Genomic DNA, 21,557 nt, shown 5'->3' with positions numbered 1-21,557 from the left:
ACATATGTAGCCCATCTGTCTGATGCTGTCTGGTCAAAAAGAGTATGACACTGTTGCCACCCATAGCATTGTATGCAAGGGAAGCCAGTGAGCATTTGGCCTCCCTTGATATATTTGTTAAATAAAATAATAGCGAATCAGAATTGAGCCAAACTGAGTGAGCTCAACTGTAAATGGTCCTGGCGCACCAAAAAAAAGTCTCAAGGTAAGCAACTTTGGATTTGGATTCACACCAATCACATCAAAAGCAGAACGTCATTTACAGAAGAAAAAAAATTGTTGCATCTTGTTGTCCTCCGGTGGCTAGCTAMCTAGCTAAAATCCTCCCTTTCCTAAATTAGCCATAGATGGAGATAGGGATTTGGACTTGTGGTTTTACTTAATTCTCCGTACTGGCCAATTATTACAAAGGCGATTCTGATCCAACCATAAATTCATACATTGTTGTGACCCTGGCCTGAGAGGATGGAAGTTCAATATGTAACTAGATGTAGTAGACTAGCTGGACTGGCCCATCGTTGCCCATGAAAGGAAGTTAGACTAGTGAACAAGCATTTTAGCCAGATAGCCTGGGACAATAAAAACTAAAAGTGTGTACTGTATGACAGAGTCATAGACCGTTTCGGCAACATGAAAGAGAGYAGGATGGCATTGGCGTTTCTCTACAAGTAGGGTCAACATGTTTTTTCTACTTGCATTTATACGCGCGCATGCAGTACACACACAAAATCAGTACCATGGAAATGGTGCTGGAATAGTGGAGGCAGCTCCTGTTTTCTGTTTGACTTGCGGTAACTCTCCGTGGTTCTAAATCAATGGTTGTTTAGTAGTCCGAAAATGTCGTCAACATTAACTTGCTTGACCATGCTGTAGGTCATGTAACTGTTATTTACWTGCAAAATGCTTTGTGGACTTCACCAGACAGATGTTGCTCTCCGGTTTTCTGATGGAACAAAGAAATGGTTGAATTTATTCTGCTACTGTGTCTTCTTATTGTCTCGGCCTTAGGCCTATATATCACGGTGGCAAGGCATATAAACTAACAAGTTATAGAGCAAACAACTCAATTACCACAACACATAGTTGTTTTATTTCTTTACTTACCTATTTTTCACCTAACACCTTTTTTGCACTATTGGTTAGAGCCTGTAAGTAAGCATTTCACTGTAAGGTCTACCTACACCTGTTGTATTCGGCGCACATGACAAATAAACTTTGATTTGATTTGACATAGGTTGTAARATGACTTTTTTTRCCTGGCTTGTCTTCCCAAGTGACTTTACCCACGTAACGCTACTGCTGACGGCATGCAACATATTTGTGACCTACTGTATGCCTAGAACCTGTCAGGAAAGTGGTGGAGTCAAAGTATAATCTGAACCCTTCTTAAAATCTTATACACACTCAAAGCAGACTGCATCTGTAATTAAAAAGTTACTCATACAGTATGTCATCACTATTGTGTTGATTGATTCATTCCAGTCACTAATATTTTCTTCAAAAGGCCTAGGTAGCCTAGCCACCSCAGGTTTGAATATAAACCAAATTTGATCACATTCACATTTTCTCTTAACACAAATAACTGGGCCTATTTTAGGCTTTAAATACATGAGGATTTGTTTACCCTGGCCCAGATAGGATCAGAGCACATAGGCTTCTCTAGGCTACCTGCAGCTGTGGTTGTCAATCAGTAGGTTACACTTGATCAGACAGAAACACAGAATAATTGTGCACGAGTTGGCAAATTAGTCAAAACAACAGTACTTTGGCCTCCATCTCATTGATATTAAAAAATAATAAAGATCCTCTCTCCTGCGGGTCCTATTGCCCAATCTCACTGCTCACTGCTCTATTAGCTATTCGTTTGGAGTCGGTTATACCATCTGTTATTTCCTTTGACCAGACAGGTTTTATAAAAAATAGACTTTCTTTCTCAAATATCAGACGACTCTTTAATGTTATGTATAATCCTTCTATCTCAAAACTCCCAGAGATTATAATCTCTTTAGATGCTGAGAAGGCTTTTMATAGTGGAGACGGGCCAACTTTTTCATACTTTAGAGAAATTTGGCTTTGGCAAAAAAATCTATTGCTTGGATCAAGTTACTTTACACTTCTCCACTTGCATCTGTCAAACCGAATAACACCCACTCAGACTATTTCCATCTTCAGAGGCACGATACAGGGTTGTCCAATGCCTCCCTTCCTTTTTGCCATCACTATAGAGCCCCTCGCTGCATTTCGATCCAACCCACATATAAAGGGAGTGATCAAAGGTGGCATCAAACAAAGGGTCTCACTTGCTGATGACTTGCTTCTCTATTTCTCAAACCCTAATGTATCTTTACCCATTGTGCTATCTTTAATGCATTTGGTCTAGTCTCTGGTTAAAAGTTAGATCTGAAGAAGAGCTAGCTTTTCCCTTTAAATGCTGCAGCCTTTCAGAGTAGTTCTCAACAAATGTACATACTTGGGGGTGCATGTTACAGACAATCTTGAAAGCCTTTTAAAAGCTAATTTTACACCTCTCCTTACTAGGGTGGAGCAAGATTTTGAACGATGGTCACTACTCCCGCTATCATTAGCTGGTCAAATMAACTCTGTTAAAATGAATATCATTCCTAAATTCTCCTACCTTTTCAATGTATACCTATTTTTATTCCCAAATATTTTTTCTGCAAACTCGATGGGATTATCTCAGACTTCATTTGGAAGTCTGAGATAATGCCCCCTAAGGGCCTAAACACTAGGGGGCATGATCCTATCTCATTTCCAGTTCTATTATTGGGCTGCCAACTTCCATGTAACTCAGTACTGGATCCGTGCAGATACCCAACATACAGTGCCTTCAGAAAGTATTCTTACCGCTTGATTTACTCCACATTTTCTTGTGTCACAGCCTGATTTCAAAATTGATTAAAAAAAAAAAGAAGCCCCCCCCTCATCTACATACACTGCCCAATAATGACAAAGTGAAAACATGTTTTTAGGAATTTTTYCAAAMGTATTGAATCTGAAATACAGAAATATATAATTGACATAAATATTCACACCACTGAGTCAATACTTTGTAGAAGCTCCTCCGCTGTGAGTCTTTCTGGGTAAGTCTCTAAGCGCTTTCCAGAGCTAAATTGTGCAACCTTTACTCGATATTATTTCCAAAATTCTCCAAGCTATCTCAAATTGGTTGTTGATCATTGCTAGACAACCATTTTTAAGTCTTGCCATAGATTTTCAAGTAGGCCTAACCATTGGCCTTATGGTGAAATCCCTGAGGGGTTTACTTCCTGTCCAGCAACTGAGTTAAGAATGACGCCTGTATTTTTGTAGTGACTGGGTGTGTTGATACACCATCCAAAGTGTAAATTTAAATAACTTCACCATGCTCAAAGTGATATTCAATGTCTGTTTAAAAAAAAAATCCATTTACCAATAGGTGCCCTTCTTTGGAAGGCATTGGAAAACCTCCCTGGTCTTTGTGGTTGAATCTGTGTTTGAAATTCACTGCTTGACTTTGGGACCTTACAGATAATTGCATGTGTGGGGTACAGAGATGAGTTAGTCATTAAAAAATCATGTTAATGCAACTTATGTAACTTGTTAAGCAAATATTTACTCCTGAATCTATTTAAGCTTGCCATAACAAAGAGGTTGAATACTTGTTGACTCAAGAAATTTCACCTTTACATTTTTTATGAATTTGCAAAAAATTATAAAAACATATTTCCACTTTGACACTATGGGCTATTGTGTGTAGGCCAGTGCCKAAAATCTCAATTTAATCTATTTTAAATCCAGGCTGTAACACAACAATTCATGGCACAAGTCAAGGGGTGTGAATACATAGTTTCTTCACAATCATTCCAGCATGGTTTCCTCCTGTATGCCATCCTCACTGGCTGCTTTGGCACATTACTATCAACTCTGCTACTTCAGGTTTTACCAAAAATATTTAGGTAAAAAACACTCTCAAGATCTGGAACCAGTTTAGACATCACTTTGAAAAGCTCTTCTTTAGTATATGGAGCCTTATCCCAACAACTCTCAGCTAAATTCCACCTTTTGAATAGTAATTTCTTTAGATATTTACAAGTGCGCAGCTTTGTCCGTGACATGACCTTTCAATTTCCCACTCTTCCCGTGGGCCCTTCCACTGATGTCTTTTTGACACCATCCCCAACTGTAAAAGGTATTATGTCTTATATCTATGATCAAACGTACTCTCTTCACAATCCTTCATTCACAGCTATTAAAATATTATGGGAACAAGGTCTAGGTGATGAGTTTACTGATGACACATGGGAAGATATTCTGCACCATGTCCACTCCTCTTCTATTTGTGCCAAACATGGTTTGACCCAATTCAACATCCTCCACCGCACTCATTGGTCTAAACTCAGACTCTCTAAGATCTACCCTGACGTTGACCCTGTTTGTGACAGGTGTCGGCAAGTTCCTGCTTCATTGAAACATATGTTTTGGTCTTGCCCTCCTCTACATAACTATTGGTCTGCCATATTTGATACCATATCTAAAGTATCACAGGCYCTTTTTGCTCCTACTGCCCTAACATTATTTGGGGTAATACCTGATACTTTGATACTGGCAAATTATAAATCTTTATAGCCTTCTTGAGTTTGTTGGCAAGAAGGTTGATTTTACTTCGGTGGAAAACGCCCTCCCCTCATTTTGTGTGGATTAAAGATGTTTTACACTTTAGTYAATTAGAGAAGATAAAATATACCCTACGGGGTTCTTCGGACATATTTTACCTACAGTGGGGAGAACAAGTATTTGATACACTGCCGATTTTGCAGGTTTTCCTACTTACAAAGCATGTAGAGGTCTGTAATTTTTATCATAGGTACACTTCAACTGTGAGAGACGGAATCTAAAACAAAAATCCAGAAAAACACATTGTATGATTTTTAAGTAATTCATTTGCATTTTATTGCATGACATAAGTATTTGATCACCTACCAACCTGTTAGTTTTTCTTTAAGAAGCCCTCCTGTTCTCCACTCATTACCCAGCCACAACCTCAATAAAATTGATGGTGGGAATAGGATTCCATAGGANAATAAAATTGATGGTGGGAATAGGATTCCATAGGAATTAGCTTTGGGAATAGAATTACATGTCTAAGAGTACAGGTCAGGTCGACTTGGACTTGAAGGATGTCTGCAAGGACAATAGACACATCTTCCTCATGCATTGGCCTTACGGCAAGACTGCACATATCCTTTACAATAATGCAAGGTAGGTTTAAAGTTTAAAAAGGGGATAGTATTTTACAGGTGCTTACCAGTGTTGTTTATGTGATTCCATTACCATCCCATTCTCTACGGTCATGCAATTATTCAAATAGAATTGTCTAAATGATGTATAGGCTCATTAACATACCATAATGATCACTCTACAATCCTAGGATTTGGTATGGAAATATCTAGTCTCAGTGCATTATGTGTTGAATTGTTAGACATGTCTGAATAACATGAATGATACTGTGAGTGTAAAACCTTTATTTTTTTTGCCAAAACGTTTGTACAATGCGAGCTTTCCAGCCATTGTCATGTTTTCCGTTGGAGACAGACATTGAACAAATCATGAACATTGGGTCTTCTTCCACTGTCCTAGTTACATCCAACTTGTTGTAGCATCAACAAACAGCCAYCTGACCCAAACAGGAAATTGTTGCCAGTCCCATCAGTCAAAACAAAGGTTGAGTACAGAATGGGTCTCAATGACAAATAGTTAGAATGTTACTTGTCATTTGTCCAAAGATGACATGGTAATATTGTCTAGAGAACAGCAGATCTAGTGGTAATTCAGGCAATTAACTTAACAGTTGAAATCAAATGCAACTTTAAATATCTAATTGTAAAACACAAGATCTAGCATCACTTGCATATTTTGTACTTCAAATAAAAACACAAATCTAATATTTACATTGCATTCAGTCGCATAAAATGCCACCTATTCTGGTTATTGTATTGCTGCTATACTGCTCATCTACAGCTGGGTCAGAAAATACTTGCGACACAGCATTGCACGTGAAGAATGTCACAGTATAAACTTGGTGAAAACAGTCATTTTGAAAAGTAAGGTCTTGAATAACTTAAGGTGCTTAACTTGGATACTGTCTAAGTGCCCTTGCAGATGGTAATGGTTTTAAATAAGATACTGTGGATTTGTTCAACAGACAGTTAACTTTCCAGAGGGAAGACAACCTAAGCAATACTACTATCCAGAGGACTGAGGAGGAATTTGACAGTGAACCGGAGTAAGCAAAGTCAAATCATAGACTTTTGGTATAAAATACAATCTTTCATAGTGCATTTAAAACAACCAAATACTTTTTTTTTTTTTTTTTACACTCAGTTAACACTAGGCTACATCTCTATATAAAAATATAGAAAAAAATATGTCTAAATGCTATTTTGTGAATGTTGTGGTCCTGAGGAAGATCGTTAATCCCTTTTTAACTGTACAGATAAAAGAGCATTTAATTCCCATCATTGACAATATACACAAAAAGCAATGTATACCAAAGGTATCATTTCAAAATTAAAGCCAAGCAAATATTGTAATTGGATATGGGAGTGAAAACTTAAAAACAGATCTAATATGCAATATTATGTTAACAGGTATTTGAAGTAAAAAAAAAAGTATATGTACAAAAATATATACATCCATTCCACAGACTGAGGCTTCTTTTTTKTTCAATTTTGAAACCTTTTTTCTCTTAAAAGGCATTAATCAAATTCAGTCAGCTAATTAGTGTGTACCTTCATAAAACCATAACACTTCAAAGAAAGCTGCTCCTGCGGAACGTCCAAGAATCAAGCTTCCCCCTTTTCGAAATTCAAGTTTCCCAATGTCTTTAAATTCTAATTTCCAAACAACTTGTTTCTACAAACTCATTGAGTTGTGAGCTTGCAGAATTGGAGACCGTGGAGTTGGTTGGAGGTCGGGGTGGCGAAGGTTTCAGTAGACTCGGGGGATGATGCGGTAGCGGACCTCTCGGCAGTAGTCGTCCCACGCCGAGCCGTACTTCCTCCTGCACTGGGCCTCATCCCGGGCCTCCCGGTGGACCAGCAGGGTGGTTAGGTAGATCACATAGAAGTATGGCAGGATGTGGGTGAACCCTACAGGACGACCACAGACAACACACACTTCAGCGTCTCCTCATATCACTACACACATATCAAGACGTGTAGATTTACTGGTCTGTTTCTGGTGCATGGTCAGCACAGAGCAGAAAAATACARCAAACAAATTAACCATAACCTGGTAACTAACCAGCTATGACTAACTAAGTAGCTGAACTAGCCGTCACTCACCACAGGGTAGTGACCATGCCAGAGCCATGATGAGGTCCCCCAGGTAGTTGGGGTGACGGACAAGCCCCCACAGACCAGACACCAGGAGACTCTTCCCCGTGGCAGTAGGGATGGTCTTCAGATCTGGAAAACACAGCGTTACAGCGAGTCCTTCAACAACATGACAGAGAATAACTCCATCCCTTTATCAAGGCAGGTGGCCTGCTAATGTTTATACAGGAATAAGACGTACTGCGATTGAGGACTTACGGGATAATGTAGGGTCTGAAGGATTTCTTCTGAAGGCGTTTTTCTGCGAGTTTGCTTTACGGAAGATGCAAAATCCAATGACTGTAACACATGAAGACAACGTCATACTGTTATTCATACAACAAAAKGTATATCACAGATTACATGTAGGATTTATATGAACGTATGCCAAATGCCAATACTAAAAAAAGTCCCGGGACTGACTAACCATTGAGAGTAACGATGCCTACGATCCAGGGCAGAGAGAGGTGGTMGGGGTGGTGAACCAGGTAGTAGGACTGGAGACTGAAGGTGAAGGGAACCCACATCAAGTCGCCAAACACCAGCATGAAGCCAAATCCAGCATGGGTTGTATCCATATAGCCCAGGACAGCCTCCTGGGGAATAACAGTCAACCACATTAGATTACATCCTACAAACAAATAGAGACCAAATAAAACATTAGGCAGCAAATGCAGGTTTATGTGTACCTCATGCCAGTAGGCATCAAGCACATAGAACAGGTGGAAGCAGTTGACCAGGATCATGGCTGGTGAAGGGTAGTCCAGGTTATGGAGTTTCATCTCAGCCAGAGCCATGGCAGCGTTGATCACCAGCTGGACAGAACACAGACATCACAGGTCTGATTAAACACAGTCATTGAACAGACAGCAAAACAATCCATACACTACATGACCAAAGGTATGTGGACATCTGCTCGTCGAACATCGCTTTTCAAAATCATGGGCATTAATATGAAGTTGGTCTCCCTTTGCTGCTATAACAGCTCTTCTGGGAAGGCTGTCCACTAGATGTTGGAACATTGCTGCGGGGACTTGCTTCCATTCAGCCACAAGAGCATTAGTGAGGTCAGGCACTGATGTTGGGCGATTAGGCCTGGCTCGCAGTCGGCGTTACAATTCATCCCAAAGGTGTTATACGGGGTTGAGGTCAGGGCTCTGTGCAGACCAGTCAAGTTCTTCCACACCAATCTCAACAAACCATTTCTGTATGGACCTCACTTTGTTCACGGGGGCATTGAGATGCTGAAACAAGAAAGGGCCTTCCCCAAACTGTTGCCACAAAGTTGGAAGCACAGAATGGTCTAGAATGTCATTGTATGCTGTAGCGTTAAGATTTCCCTTCACTGGAACTAACGGGCCTAGCCAAAACCATAAAAAACATCCCAAGATCATTATTCCTCCTACACCAAACTTTACAGTTGGCACTATGCATTGGGGCAGGTAGCGTTCTCCTGGCATCCGCCAAAATCAGATTTGTCTGTCAGACTGCCAGATGTATGAGCCTGATTCATCACTCCAAAGAAAGCGTTACCACTGGTCCAGAGTCCAATAGATGAGAGCTTTACACCACTCCAGCCGACACTTGGCATTGCGCATGGTGATCTTAGGCTTGTGTGCGGCTGCTCGGCCATGGAAACATATTTCATGAAGTTCCAGAGGAGCAGTTCTTGTGCTGACGTTGCTCCCAGGTGCAGTTTAACACACTACAGTGAGCTTCTGTAGTGTGTGAGCTTTTGTGGCCGTTGTTGCTCCTAGACGTTCCCACTTAACAATAACAGCACTTACAGTTGACCGGGGCGGTGCTAGCAGGGCAGACATTTGACGAACTGACTTGTTGGAAAGGTGTCATCCTATGACGCTGCCATGTTAAGTGACTGAGCTCTTCAGTAAGGCCATTCTACTGCCAATGTTTGTCTGTCTATGTAGATTGCATGGCTGTGTGCTCAATTTTATAAACAGTACCAGTCAAAAGTTTGGACACACCAACTCATTCAAGGGTTTTTCTTTGTTTTTACTATTTTCTACATTCCAGGTGACTACTTCATGAAGCCGGTTGAGAGAATACCAAGAGTGTGCAAAGCTATCATCAAGGCAAAGGGTGGCTACTTTGAAGAATCTCATATATATATTTTGATTTGTTTAACACTTTTRTGGTTACTACATGGTTTCATYTGTGGTATTTCATAGTTTTGATGTCTTCACTATTATTATTATTGTTATAGTACAATGTAGTAAATAGTAAAAATAAAGAAGAACCCTTGAATGAGTAGGTGTGTCCAAACTTTTGAGTGGTACTGTACCTGTCAGCAACGGGTGTGGCTGAAATAGCCGAATCCACTAATTTAAAGGGGTATCCACATACTTTTGTATATARAYTGCACCTCAAACAGACAAACTAGCCCCGAAATGTACTGTAGTATGATTTATTCTATGTTGTTCACATTTAACACATTAATGAACACACATAATGGGAAACTGAACACTGAGCTTGTTTTTTTTTGCAGTTGTGTGTGAGGAAATAAAAACAGCTTAATCTACACTAAATGGCTAATATACAGCTGAAAAGTACTTTGAATGGGAACATGTTTAGGTACACTAAACTTACCCAACCCATCAATCCTGGGCGCAGCTCACAGAAGTATTTGAGATCAAAGCCCTTGATCCGGGGGTTGAGTTCACTTCCCATGAAGAAGTCATAAATCACACTCCCTGAGGTGAGAAGAACAGATGAATCATATTACGTTACCCATTTGGGAGGCATCATGCCAATAGGCAGTACAGAAATCTTTGCCCTTAACCTTATGCTGGCCCATGCCATAATATACCGATATCATGGAATAAATCAGGCCTAGATTGTAGAAGCGTTTCTCTACCAGTGATAACACACCCACTCACCAGAGTTTCCTCCGGGGGCCAGCTGGTCCTGGGGTGCCCAGCGAGAGCGGACGTACAGATAGACACTGAGCAGGACAGAGAAGAGCAGGGAAGACACAGCCAGCTGGAGGAAGTGGCTGTGGATGTAGCTGAGGTCCAKCCCCTGATGCACTGCAGCCCCCAGGGCAGCCACCGTCAGCACAAAGGCATGGAGGACTGGTGGTGGTAGAGGAGACATGCAGGGTTAATACACAGGAAGTTCTTCAACCAAAGGGTCTTTCCTTACATGACTTATATGTTAATGAAATACATTGGCATAGTGCTTTACTAGAGATCTCAACGTGCTGGGAGTAACTGACCAGTTAATTCCTTCAAAATGACAAACAAGAAGACATGAAACACAGGAAAATGCCTCACTGTTCATTCTGTACTTCAGCCACTCTCCATTCTTCAGGGGGATTCCTTCTACAACCTGGGGACATAAACACAGGTTGGACCATCATTCAAACTTACAGGAAATAGATTATGAGAGGGATAATGTAGCTAGGATAGGGGACTTTTTGTACATGTTAAAAGCTTACATTATCCCCTTTCACTAATGTAAACACTGCCCAGACAGAGAACATGATTTCATAGGAGCAATATGATGAAAGTTTCCTATATTCTGTATTCAACTGTATTCAGAAGGCAGATGAGCAGGAGAGGAAACTGAACAAWACCTCCCATTCTTCCCTGTAGTGTTTGAGCGTGGACCGTAGCCTACTACTTCTGATTCCTCTAATTTCTGCTCTGGCTAATGAGCAGAAACGAGGCGTYAGCGCCAGTCATGTGCTCTGTCCAGGTCACGGATGGGTGTCATGTATATGGCCTGTACTCTAGGGGGGTTGGTGTGTGTGTGTTTGCCAGTGTGTGTACAGTCTTCAATAATGGTGGGAGTAGAATTCTGAGAATGCGGTTGGCCCACTAGACGATCATCTATGTTTCAGTTCTGTGTTTTCTCCACAATGACTAGAACAGAGTAAGCTGATCCTACATGTGTGCCAGAAGAGCAGTGAGGTTATTMGTGATCACGTTACCTTTCCGACYGGCAGCACGTAGAGCAGGGCCTGGAAGAGGAACCAGAGGACCACCATGCCAAACACATGTGGATCCAACAGGGAGTCCAGGGCAGGCAGAGAGGGGGGGCTCATCAGGCTAGCATCCTCCTGACTGCAAACCACCATCAGTCCCAACACGGCCACAGGCAGGAACAGCATCATGCAGGACACTCCTGAAAACACAGGGGGGAAAGACACTGAGTGACTGGAGCCAAAGGTAGTCTGTCTTTTTTTTTAACCAGTTACTGTCCCTCCCGAAATGCATTCTTGTCAAACAATGTGCAGACTAGCATCCTAGTGCAATTTGATTGGCATAACAGTATGCAGATCAGCACCATTCTTCCCCCCCCCCTCACACTCTCTATCCAGCACATGACAAGCTGGGAGAGGCACAGCAGCCACATTTCTCTGTTCCTCCTCTCACCTAGCCTCCCTCCAAACTCCAGCTCAGTGGTGATGGGGGTTGTGGCTGCTGCAGGCTTCTGCTCAGCTTCCTTTTCCTCTGTCTGCTCGGCTGGCTTGGCGTCACCGTCATCCTTTCTGCGTCTGAGGTTGTAGCGGCTCTCTAATACCTTCGCTTGCTCCGCCTCTGCAGGGATCTGGAGGTAGACATGGTTAGACACACACGGTCAGGCTGAGTGGTGGTACTCATTTACACAGACATGGCTAACCCACAGTGACTTAAGCTCATAGGGAACATAATGCACATCCATTCTATTTCCCACACAAATGATCTGTAGATTAGCATCTCTTAAAAAGGAAAAGTGATCAACAGCATGTGACTGACTGATGGAACATTAGCAGGACCCGAAGTGGTYTGTGTGGCTCAGTCAGCTGGGGCTTGGTACAGGCTGAGTCCCCCATGCAGAGTCCTCCCAACACACAGGAGGTACAACATGAATCATGACATTCAACACATCAAAGCCCATTCTCAAACAAGCAATATAGCTAGGGACAGCTCCGTTACAAGGGACAGCTCTGTTTCAGCTGCCTTTTAAGCATTCTAGTACAGTTAAATAGTTTACACACACACACACACACAGCGGTCTAAGGCACTGCATCTCAGTGCAAGAGGTGTGACTACAGTCCCTGGTTCAATCCAGGCTGTATCACATCCGGCCGTGATTGGGAGTGCACACAATTAGCACAGCGTCGTCCAGGGTAGGCCGTCATTGTAAATAAGAATTTGTTCTTAACTGACATGCCTAGTTAAATAAAGGTTACACACACACCAAAAAGTTATTTTGTTGGCATTTACATATGTCCCCATTAAAACATAATCAAAACCTATTTCTTTCAATTACTCGCTGTGCTGTTCAGTTGTTAATTTGTTCAGTCGTTTCATTCTCAACCAGGATTTTTATGGAACGGCATTTGGGTCTTTGCGTGTCAAAAAATATACTATTTAACACTATTTGACGTGTCAAATAAGCTTGTTGACCAATCAGGACCTGAATATGACTGCACATCACATAATAATTTAACACATTCATACATTTTTTACGTAGTTATTACACATCGATTACACTCTCACTCATATGTCACAATGATTCATCAATACCTATGCTATGATGCTGGTGAAGTTGTCTCGAGCATCTACGGTGCTGGTCATAAAAAAAGCTAGCTAGCTCATGGATGTAAACAATGTTCTTCCCCAAAAACAGCAAAACGACAATCTGTTTCAGTAGCTATAGTTAACTAGCTATATAGTTAGCTAGCTGTCATCTGAAATAACACTAATTTATAAGAGAGTTCTTATTTGATTAATGGGCGGACCCATCTATGTGAAGCTAGCCACAATAAGGATTAGCCACAATAGTGGACTTTGCGGTTAGCCTTCAAAATAAAAGTATAGCATAATTCTACTACTTGCATCACTGTCAATGACATACTTTTATTTTGAAAGCAAACGGCAAATTCCACTATTGTMCCTAATCCTTATTGTGGCTAGCTTCTGTAAGAAATTGTATAAGATACTGGTAACTTGTTTTAACCACTTCTCAACATAAGCTATACTTGGCACAACATCCACCCATCCCCCACTATACCCCCACACTTTGTACCCTATTAAGTAACCACAGACCCACACACTCAACCCTCCCCCATGAATAGGCCCCTGTTAAAACAGACGCACATGCATTCTGCTCAAGGATGAGACTTTAAGACAATGAACTGTGGGAAGGGCCAATGGAAACGTCGACATCAGGCCCGAACAGGACTACCCACGACCCAGATCGACCAATCGGAAGGCCAGACTACCAGATCAACCTACTTTGCTTGTTGCCTATATAATCTGTATGAACTGTTTTAGAGGCCTCTCTTCCGACGATTCCATACGAGTCAGACAGAAGGAGCCGTGCTGCACGATTTACTAAGATATCTTTGCATCTGAATAAACGGCCTTATTATATAATTATCCACCTCGTCCTATGTCTCTACTTGATCTCCTGTCTCCAGTAAACGTTTTACTAACACTTCACAAGACAACCCGGTCAGGTCAAGCCTCACTAGCCAGATGAAGCTAGCTGGCTGCTTATAACATTAGCTTGGGCAACAGGGTTAAGTAGCTGGCTTGCTATTTATTTTCATGAACTGAAGTTCAATTTCAATAGGCGAARAACAATACTTACTCACAAGGATTCCTAAATCATTGCTAAGAATAATGAAAATGACTGCAGTTTCTACTGGTCATTGTTTTCAAGCTGGTTGTATTGGTGCTAGCTAGGTACCAAGCTAAAGCTAGCTACCCCAGAAGTTACGGTTMAACTAATTAAGCTTTATTACCAACGCGGTATTGTAAACAAATCGTTCGTGACCGGTGTTTGCAGACTTTTTTGTACAACTTTGAGTGCTACTGTATCTTTTTTGACACGCAAAGACCCAGACGGCACGCCTTCTTATGCATGTCATGAAGCTAATAGCAGTGACGCTATTACTGTGTAACTCCCGCAGGGCAACGTTGGAAAAATAGCGTACTTGGTAGTGTTAACCGGTGCTCAACCAGTCAGCGAAAGCCAACACCACCCACGACAGAGAACGGTTGATTGTCAAGGGCAATAAATTCCATTATCTTGGCTTTAATGGATTTCGCCTTTGAGTTGCCTTGCTGAAATGTTCTTACTATTTCAAATGACTGCTGGACTTGTTGACCGCTCGATACACACAGCAGACATTGTGGGCTAGTTTATGAATGCTGTGTTGCACGTATAGCACAAAATGTTACACGTCGTCATTACGCCATGRACCTACGTTATATAGGTATGAACGTCAGCTTTGACATCGGTTTTGCACATCCGCGTTAAACTAGACATTGGCCGATACCGATGTTGGCATTTTTACCTAATATTGTCCGATTCCGATATATCGTGTATCCCTAGTTACAAGTCTAATGCCAAACTTGCTTACAGCCCAACAAACATATTAATTTTGTTCTAGGAGCATTGACATCATTATGGATAGACACAAACGTTTTTTTTAAATTATAAAGTACATACAGTATCTAAAGTCTCACCTCATRGACTTTGTCAGCAGTATCATTCTCTTTGTTTTCATGCTTATTGTGYCCATTGTTCTCAACTGGCCTAGCCTGTGGTAAATGGAGTGAGGGAAGCAAAACGTCAACATGAGGAAAAAGCAACACGATGACAAACAATACGGAAAAAGAGGCACACATGTCACTATGTAAAGATGGACCCACTGGTCACACATACACAAAAAGTTTAAAAATCTTTGGTTTATTACACTGTTATTAGCCAACGCTTGATCTACTATCAAATAATGCCATCTCTGAGGTCATGCGTCTTACAGTGCATTCTGAATACAACACACACATGCAGCAGAGCAACACTCAAAAACAAAAGCCATTCTAAATCCCAGCAGTGTGTGTGACATGTGTTCCTCACCACAGGGCTGAGTCTGATCTCCAGCACTTCTTTCATTTTGGGCTCCTTGCGTGCAGCGGACGTCTCTGTGGCGAAGGTGCCACTGGTGGTGCGTGACGAGGAGCGCCGGGTGGTCCTGGCTGGAGAACGGGAACGACTGCGCCGCCGCGACGGAGAGCGGGAGCGAGAACGAGAGCGATGGCTTGGTTTAAAGCCAGTTGGACTCTGGAACATAAGTTGTCGCATTTAGCAAGGTTACAAATGTGTTATTACATAGCTGAATTTTAAAAGGCCAGCACCAATGGCGCAATCAACATATCATAAGAAGATAATATTTGAGTATGCACTAGCATAAAATAATAACCTTGTCAAGATAGAGAAATTCCATCCATCTGGGTCATGTCATCAGTGACATGGTTGCCATGGAGATAGATAGTGCTCCTACCTTCATGTCAACCTCTCTGAGRTCCAGCTCAGTGCCATCCTTGTAGATGACCGTGTAGAGCTGAATCTTGGCATCGTAGCTCAGCACCTTGACTTCGTAGAACAGGCTGCTACCAGGCCAGCGGCCCATCACCATGTCCCCACTCTGAAACCTAGTACCCGGCATCCTCATTTACCTGACAGAGAGAGAGCACACATGTTAAAAACCATGGGAGTATCACGGGGTGGTCTAAGCCACTGCCGCACATGTATAATGTAGCGCTGCCAGGATGGGTTCAAATCAGGGGTGTTTCTCTCTCCCTTTGAAATACAAGAGGGTTTTGAAACTGCGGTCTCGCTCAAACTTCCGTTTTCATGACTGGGCTTATAAAAGTAAGTTTCACTCCAGTACCAGCTTTCTGAGGAGTTGCTCTCGTGCTGTCTGACGGGTGATAGGCTATTCCACTCCTCAAACTAGGCTCTGTATGCCGTGCTCATGTGATAAATAAGATACATGACGACTAAGGAAAATACACGAGCCAATTTAATTCCACCAAATTATGCAAATTAACCTATAGACTGATAAACAAAATGTATTTTCGGCAGCTAACCGTTAACATCATTAATTACAATGATTCACTTTTTCAGATGAATTGGGTGTGCATATCAAAACAGTCTACGACGGGAACAACTTTTCTTCCGAACATTTCCCCAATCACACTAGACTTAGGCAGATTAGGCTAGATGAGACATTTACAGCGTGCATTAAGAACATGCAAATGGGGGACAGACGAGCACAAGACTTGACACAATGGAGCAGTGAGGTCAGCGGTATGGAAGGGGATGCAGAGCTCACAGAATTGCTGACGTTCCCATCCCCACTAGGGTTAACTGTTTGTAGTTTTAAAACTAGTCATTGCCACTCCAGCCCCCTTTATCACTCTCTCAATAGCCTTTGTACACAGAATTCCAGTAATGTTCAGGTAACATCAGAAACGGCATTTTAGAAGTTAAACAGAGGTTGTACTGCCATGTCTACCCATGACAAATCAACAAGTGAAAGCCTGCTCTGGTTATACAACTGTTCTTGCCTCGGACTATTTAAAACACATACACACTATGAAAACATAGTCCTCGTGAATATAAATCTTAAATAGAGGGGGAAAACTGTAGACTTGAAGTGCCTGACATACTCGGACAACTCAGTCCTTGTAATGACCACAAGCAACTATTCACTGGCATGTGTCATTTTTCATCAAACAAAAGTCAAAATGGTACATTACATCACAGCTGCTGAAAAATATACCATTTAACTTATCCTTCTCATAATGGCCCACACAGATACATTAAATAGATGCAGAGTACAGTGAGTCCACTAATCCATGTCATAGTTGTCAGTAATAGTAAAGCACATTCCATAACATATCCATGAATGAATGCAAAACCTGACATACCCTGCTGTCCATGTTCAATTCCTCCATATGGTTAAAGGTATAGCTAGCTAAACGATGCGGACAGGGTCCCCTACTCCAGGAAAGATGCAAGGTATGATGTGGGGGAGCTTCGAAAGTCAGCCCCTCGTCTTTTGTTTTGTGCCATACCTCAGACAAAGCCCTTTAAATAGGTTTAAAATTAAAGTAGTTTCAATCACTTTATGAAGAACTTAACAGTCGTAGCTAATCGTTTACAATAATGTAATGGTAGTTCGTAATTGGTTTTATAGAAAGTTCACCAAACCACCGCCAGGTGTTCATTAGAGAAGTATAACCAAAGACTTGTCTATCTGTGGTTCAACCGTCCAATTAGTTTGTTTTTTGTTGCCATCCATCTTAATGTTAGCTAACAGTTTTGCAACTAAGGGCGTTTTCACATATGAAATTCGGTACCCTGGTTCGGTTTCCTGGAGCGTTTGGGAGAATTCGACAGAATACGTTTTTCTTTCCCAAGACCTGAAAACAACCGCGATTAGCAAAACGCACCTTCTACATGATGTTAGCGAGCTAGCTTGTGTACAACGGGCAAAAAAAGTTCCCCGCGACTCGCTCTGCCGTGTCACAATAACCCCGTACTCCTGGATCTTGGACTCGCGCAGGTCCAGGATTTGTTTGCGTTTCACGCATGCTTTATAGCGCGACATCAGGGTACCAAACACTACAGAATACGGATCGTAAGGGGATTTGTGAAAGCGCCCTAAATGATGGTGCACGCAAGTCAGTTGTGAACATATTCCGGAGATTTAGCCTAAATTGTAACGTTTCGCTACAAAAGTGTGGAAATTAAAACATGCAGACAGTTGGATATACATTTAGCTATATAACATTAACCAGCAAACCAGAAAGTGATTTGAGTAACAAAAAACTAGCGTTACCTAGCAACACGGTTGGATTGAGTTGGAAGAGCAGTCAAAACGGTAGCTACAGGTTGTACCGGTACTGCAACTAACGGTATTCCAAAATATKTTAGGCAATGTGCAAAAAAATAACCGTTCGCAAGACGGCTAGCTAACGTTCGCTAGCTAGCTGTCTCTACTCCTTTAACGTTAATTGTAATATCTTCAAGTGACAGCGGGTGGAGGGAAAACGTCATGCATTCAAATCCTCGCTAATGTTGGCTAGCTACGTAACGTAAGCTAGCAGGCTACTTAGTGGTAAATCGGGTATGTTAGATAATGTTAGCTAGCTAACGTTTCAGGGCATGTTTACATTTTTGCAATTGTAAACTACGCTTTAACATGTGAAGACAATAAATAGGTAGTTAGCTAGCCTATTCATTCTAAGCAGTTAGGTTACAAGCGAAATTGCTCAGCTGCAGCGCAGTGGTTACTGTAGRTGATCCCACGGCCACGCAGCCCAAAACACAGTCAATAATACCATAACGTTAAGTTAAGTTCTCAGCAAAGATATTTAAAAAGTGACCACATTCATGCACAATCAATTATAATTATTAATTAACGCCCTTACCCTTAGATAACACGTACAACTCKAATTAGGAAAATAACATAGGTATCCCTTTAAAACCTAGAACGAAAGTGAATCGCAAGCTAACGTACGTTTAAAAACTGCAGCTAAATCTTGAATGCATTCTCCCTCCCTCTATCCGCGAAGCGCACCAGTGTATAGGATGGCGCGAAGCCCGCTGATTGGCTACAACGCTATTCTTTTAAATTATTTAATATWCTGATTGGTTGTCAGAGGATTTTAACAGAGTGCCGATTGGTAGTAACCGGCGTGTCCTACGGTTTTCTTTGTTTATGGTGTCAGACGTCTACCAGCGCCGGACAAAATGGAGGAAATTATGTTTTAATCTGTGGGAGATATKATTTTTACTACAACAAAGATTAACTCATGTTTAATTAGATGAATTGTTCATGACAGCAGCATAATGTGGGCATGGAAAATACTATGACACCATACTTTCTGGATTTTGTAGTCAATTGTAAAGCATATACATGTTTTATTTAATACAAATAAAAGCATATTTTTATTTTGAGTTTAAACAGTAACAATCAACAATTGAAAATCCCCAAATCTGTAAAGAAATGTCTCAAACAAACACCTGTTGAAAGATCTTAACATTAGATGGCACAGGTCACTAACACATAGTTTCCCAACTTTCTATTGTACTCATGCATTCTAGACCAGAGCAGATGTTTAATCTAATTAAAGCCCAGGGTATATAGTGCTTGTTATTTCATCTAGCTGAAACTAAATTAGAAGAAACAGTGCAGAACCAGTGGGATACACCTCTATCAACCAAATAAAGTCTATATGAGATCAAGTTCACATTCACATATTTTTTTAGCAGGAGTTGCTTTCAACATTACAAACCAGCTGGTGTTATCCTCACAATATGAAGCTCTGATTAATCTTCAATTTCAACACATTGCCCTGACTGACTGTAGAACTGTGATTTTAATGTAGGATGTCGCTTTATAGGCTTAGAATGATTGCAAAACCACATTCKAGGAATCAGACATTGCAAGAAAATGTTGAAACATGCTGATTATGAAGGATGATTATCATGAAACCAGTGTTGTAAAGTACTTAAGTAGTACTTTAAAGTATTTTTACTTAAGTAGTTTTTTTTGGTATCTGTACTTTACTTTACTATTTATTTTTTMGACTACTTTTACTTCACTACATTCCTAAAAAAAAACGGAACAGAACAAAAGTTCTGACGGCCTTGAGGCCGATACGTAAAGCTTATTAAAGAGCAGTGATACTATCAAGAGCAGTGTGCGGGATTCTTCTTTTTTCTCACTTCACTACATTCCTAAATAAAATAATTTACTCCATACATTTTCCCTGACACCCAAAAGTACACGTTACATTTTGAATGCTAAGCAGGACAGGAAAAGGGTCCAATTCACTTGCTTATCAAGAGAACATCCCTGGTCATCCCTACTGCCTCTGATCTGGCAGATTCACTGAACACACGTGCTTTATTTGTAAATGATGACTGAGTGTTGTAGTGGGCCCTTGGCTTTCTGTCAATTTAAAAAACAAGAAAATGGCGCCATCTGGTTAACTACATAAAAGTACTTTGAAAAGATTTTTACTTTTGATACTTAAGTATATATCAGCAATTACAATTACTTTTGATCAATTTTTTTACCCCCTTTTCGATCTAGTCATCGCTCCAACACCCCAATCGGCTCGGGAGGCGAAGTTCGAGTCATGCGTCCTCCAAAACATGACCCGCCAAGCCGCGCTTCTTAACACCCGCCTGCTCAACCCAGATGCCAACCACATCAATGTGTTGGAAGAAACGCCGTTCAACTGATGACCGGGGTCAGCCTGCAAGCACCCGGGCTGCCACAAGGAGTCGCTAGAGCGCAATGAGCKGAGAAAAGCCCCCCCAGCCAAACCCTCCCCTAACCCGGACGACACTGGGCCAATTGTGCGCCYCCCTATGGGACACCTGAACACAGCCGGTTGTGACACAGCCCGGGTCTTTAGTGACGCCTCTAACACTGCAATGCAGTGCCTTAGACTGCTGTGCCACTCGGGAGGCCCTCTACTTTTGATACTTAAGTATATTTAAAACCAAATATTTGTAGACTTTGACTCATGTAGTATTTTACTGGGTGACTTTCACTTTTACTTGAGTCATTTTCTATTTTAAGGTATCTTTACTTTTACTCAAGTATGACAATTGGGGACTTTTCCCACCACTGCATGAAACATTATCTTGTGCATCAAAAGTAATGATTGCATGGAGAGTGAAAACAACTGAGCAGAGGTGTCAAATCATTCACAGTTCATGACTACGTAAGGAAATAACAAGATTTAGAAAAAATAAAAAATAAACTACTGCCCAATTACAGCGTTCTTAGCCCTCTCTCTCCCTCTGAGTTCATGAAGCCAAGCAGCCGCTTAGGGTCTTCCTGTCTTACAGCAGTTTCCGCCCTTGCAGAGCATTCGCTCTACTCCGGCTGCTACACCATAACCTCAAATGAGACTTCTCAGCCCTCCTCCAGGAAGTGTCTTTATYCTGTTCATTATGTTGCAAACAACTGCACACCGTAGTAGACTCCCACTGTGAGACCTTGTCACCCCTGTGAAAAGAAGCAGCAAGACCAGATGCAGATGACTGGTTGCACTTAGCAATTGTGATGAGCTCGGGCTCAGACAGCAACTGTGATGGGCTCGGGCTCAGACAGCAACTGTGATGGGCTCGGGCTCAGACAGCATCTGTGATGGGCTCGGGCTCAGACAGCAACTGTGATGGGCTCGGGCCAGACAGCAACTGTGATGGGCTCGGGCTCAGACAGCAACTGTGATGGGCTCGGGCTCAGACAGCAATCTGTGATGGCTCGGGCTCAGACAGCAACTGTGTGTGTGTGTGTGGGGGGGGGGAGTAAATAGCATAGGCAAGTCTTTTGAAGATACTTCGTCTAACTTCGGC

The 21,557-nt window shown here is 41.6% G+C and overlaps 1 protein-coding gene across 3 annotated transcripts; it reads right to left on the bottom strand.

Moving 5' to 3' along the window:
- Positions 1-5,505: 5,505 nt before the first annotated feature.
- On the bottom strand, positions 5,506-18,747 carry LOC111972907 (delta(14)-sterol reductase LBR). Of its 3 annotated transcripts, none has more exons than XM_070446498.1 (14): positions 18,611-18,747; positions 15,673-15,847; positions 15,249-15,452; positions 14,858-14,932; positions 11,771-11,945; positions 11,326-11,519; positions 10,667-10,721; positions 10,271-10,465; positions 9,981-10,084; positions 8,063-8,188; positions 7,801-7,969; positions 7,593-7,673; positions 7,344-7,466; positions 5,506-7,148 (listed from the first exon to the last, which is right to left on the bottom strand). In XM_070446498.1, exons 2-14 carry the CDS (start codon positions 15,841-15,843, stop codon positions 6,988-6,990), a joined length of 1,833 nt encoding a protein of 610 aa, XP_070302599.1. In that variant the 5' UTR covers positions 15,844-15,847; positions 18,611-18,747; the 3' UTR covers positions 5,506-6,987. The 3 variants fall into 3 exon arrangements, with proteins under 3 accessions (XP_070302599.1, XP_070302600.1, XP_070302601.1); XM_070446499.1 differs by lacking the exon at positions 18,611-18,747 and adding an exon at positions 18,019-18,125; XM_070446500.1 differs by lacking the exon at positions 18,611-18,747 and adding an exon at positions 17,105-17,247.
- Positions 18,748-21,557: the final 2,810 nt, after the last annotated feature.

The sequence above is a fragment of the Salvelinus sp. IW2-2015 genome, linkage group LG14, assembly GCF_002910315.2.
Source record: "Salvelinus sp. IW2-2015 linkage group LG14, ASM291031v2, whole genome shotgun sequence".
NCBI lineage: Eukaryota > Metazoa > Chordata > Actinopteri > Salmoniformes > Salmonidae > Salvelinus > Salvelinus sp. IW2-2015.
This window is presented reverse-complemented; position numbering and strand designations above follow the sequence as displayed.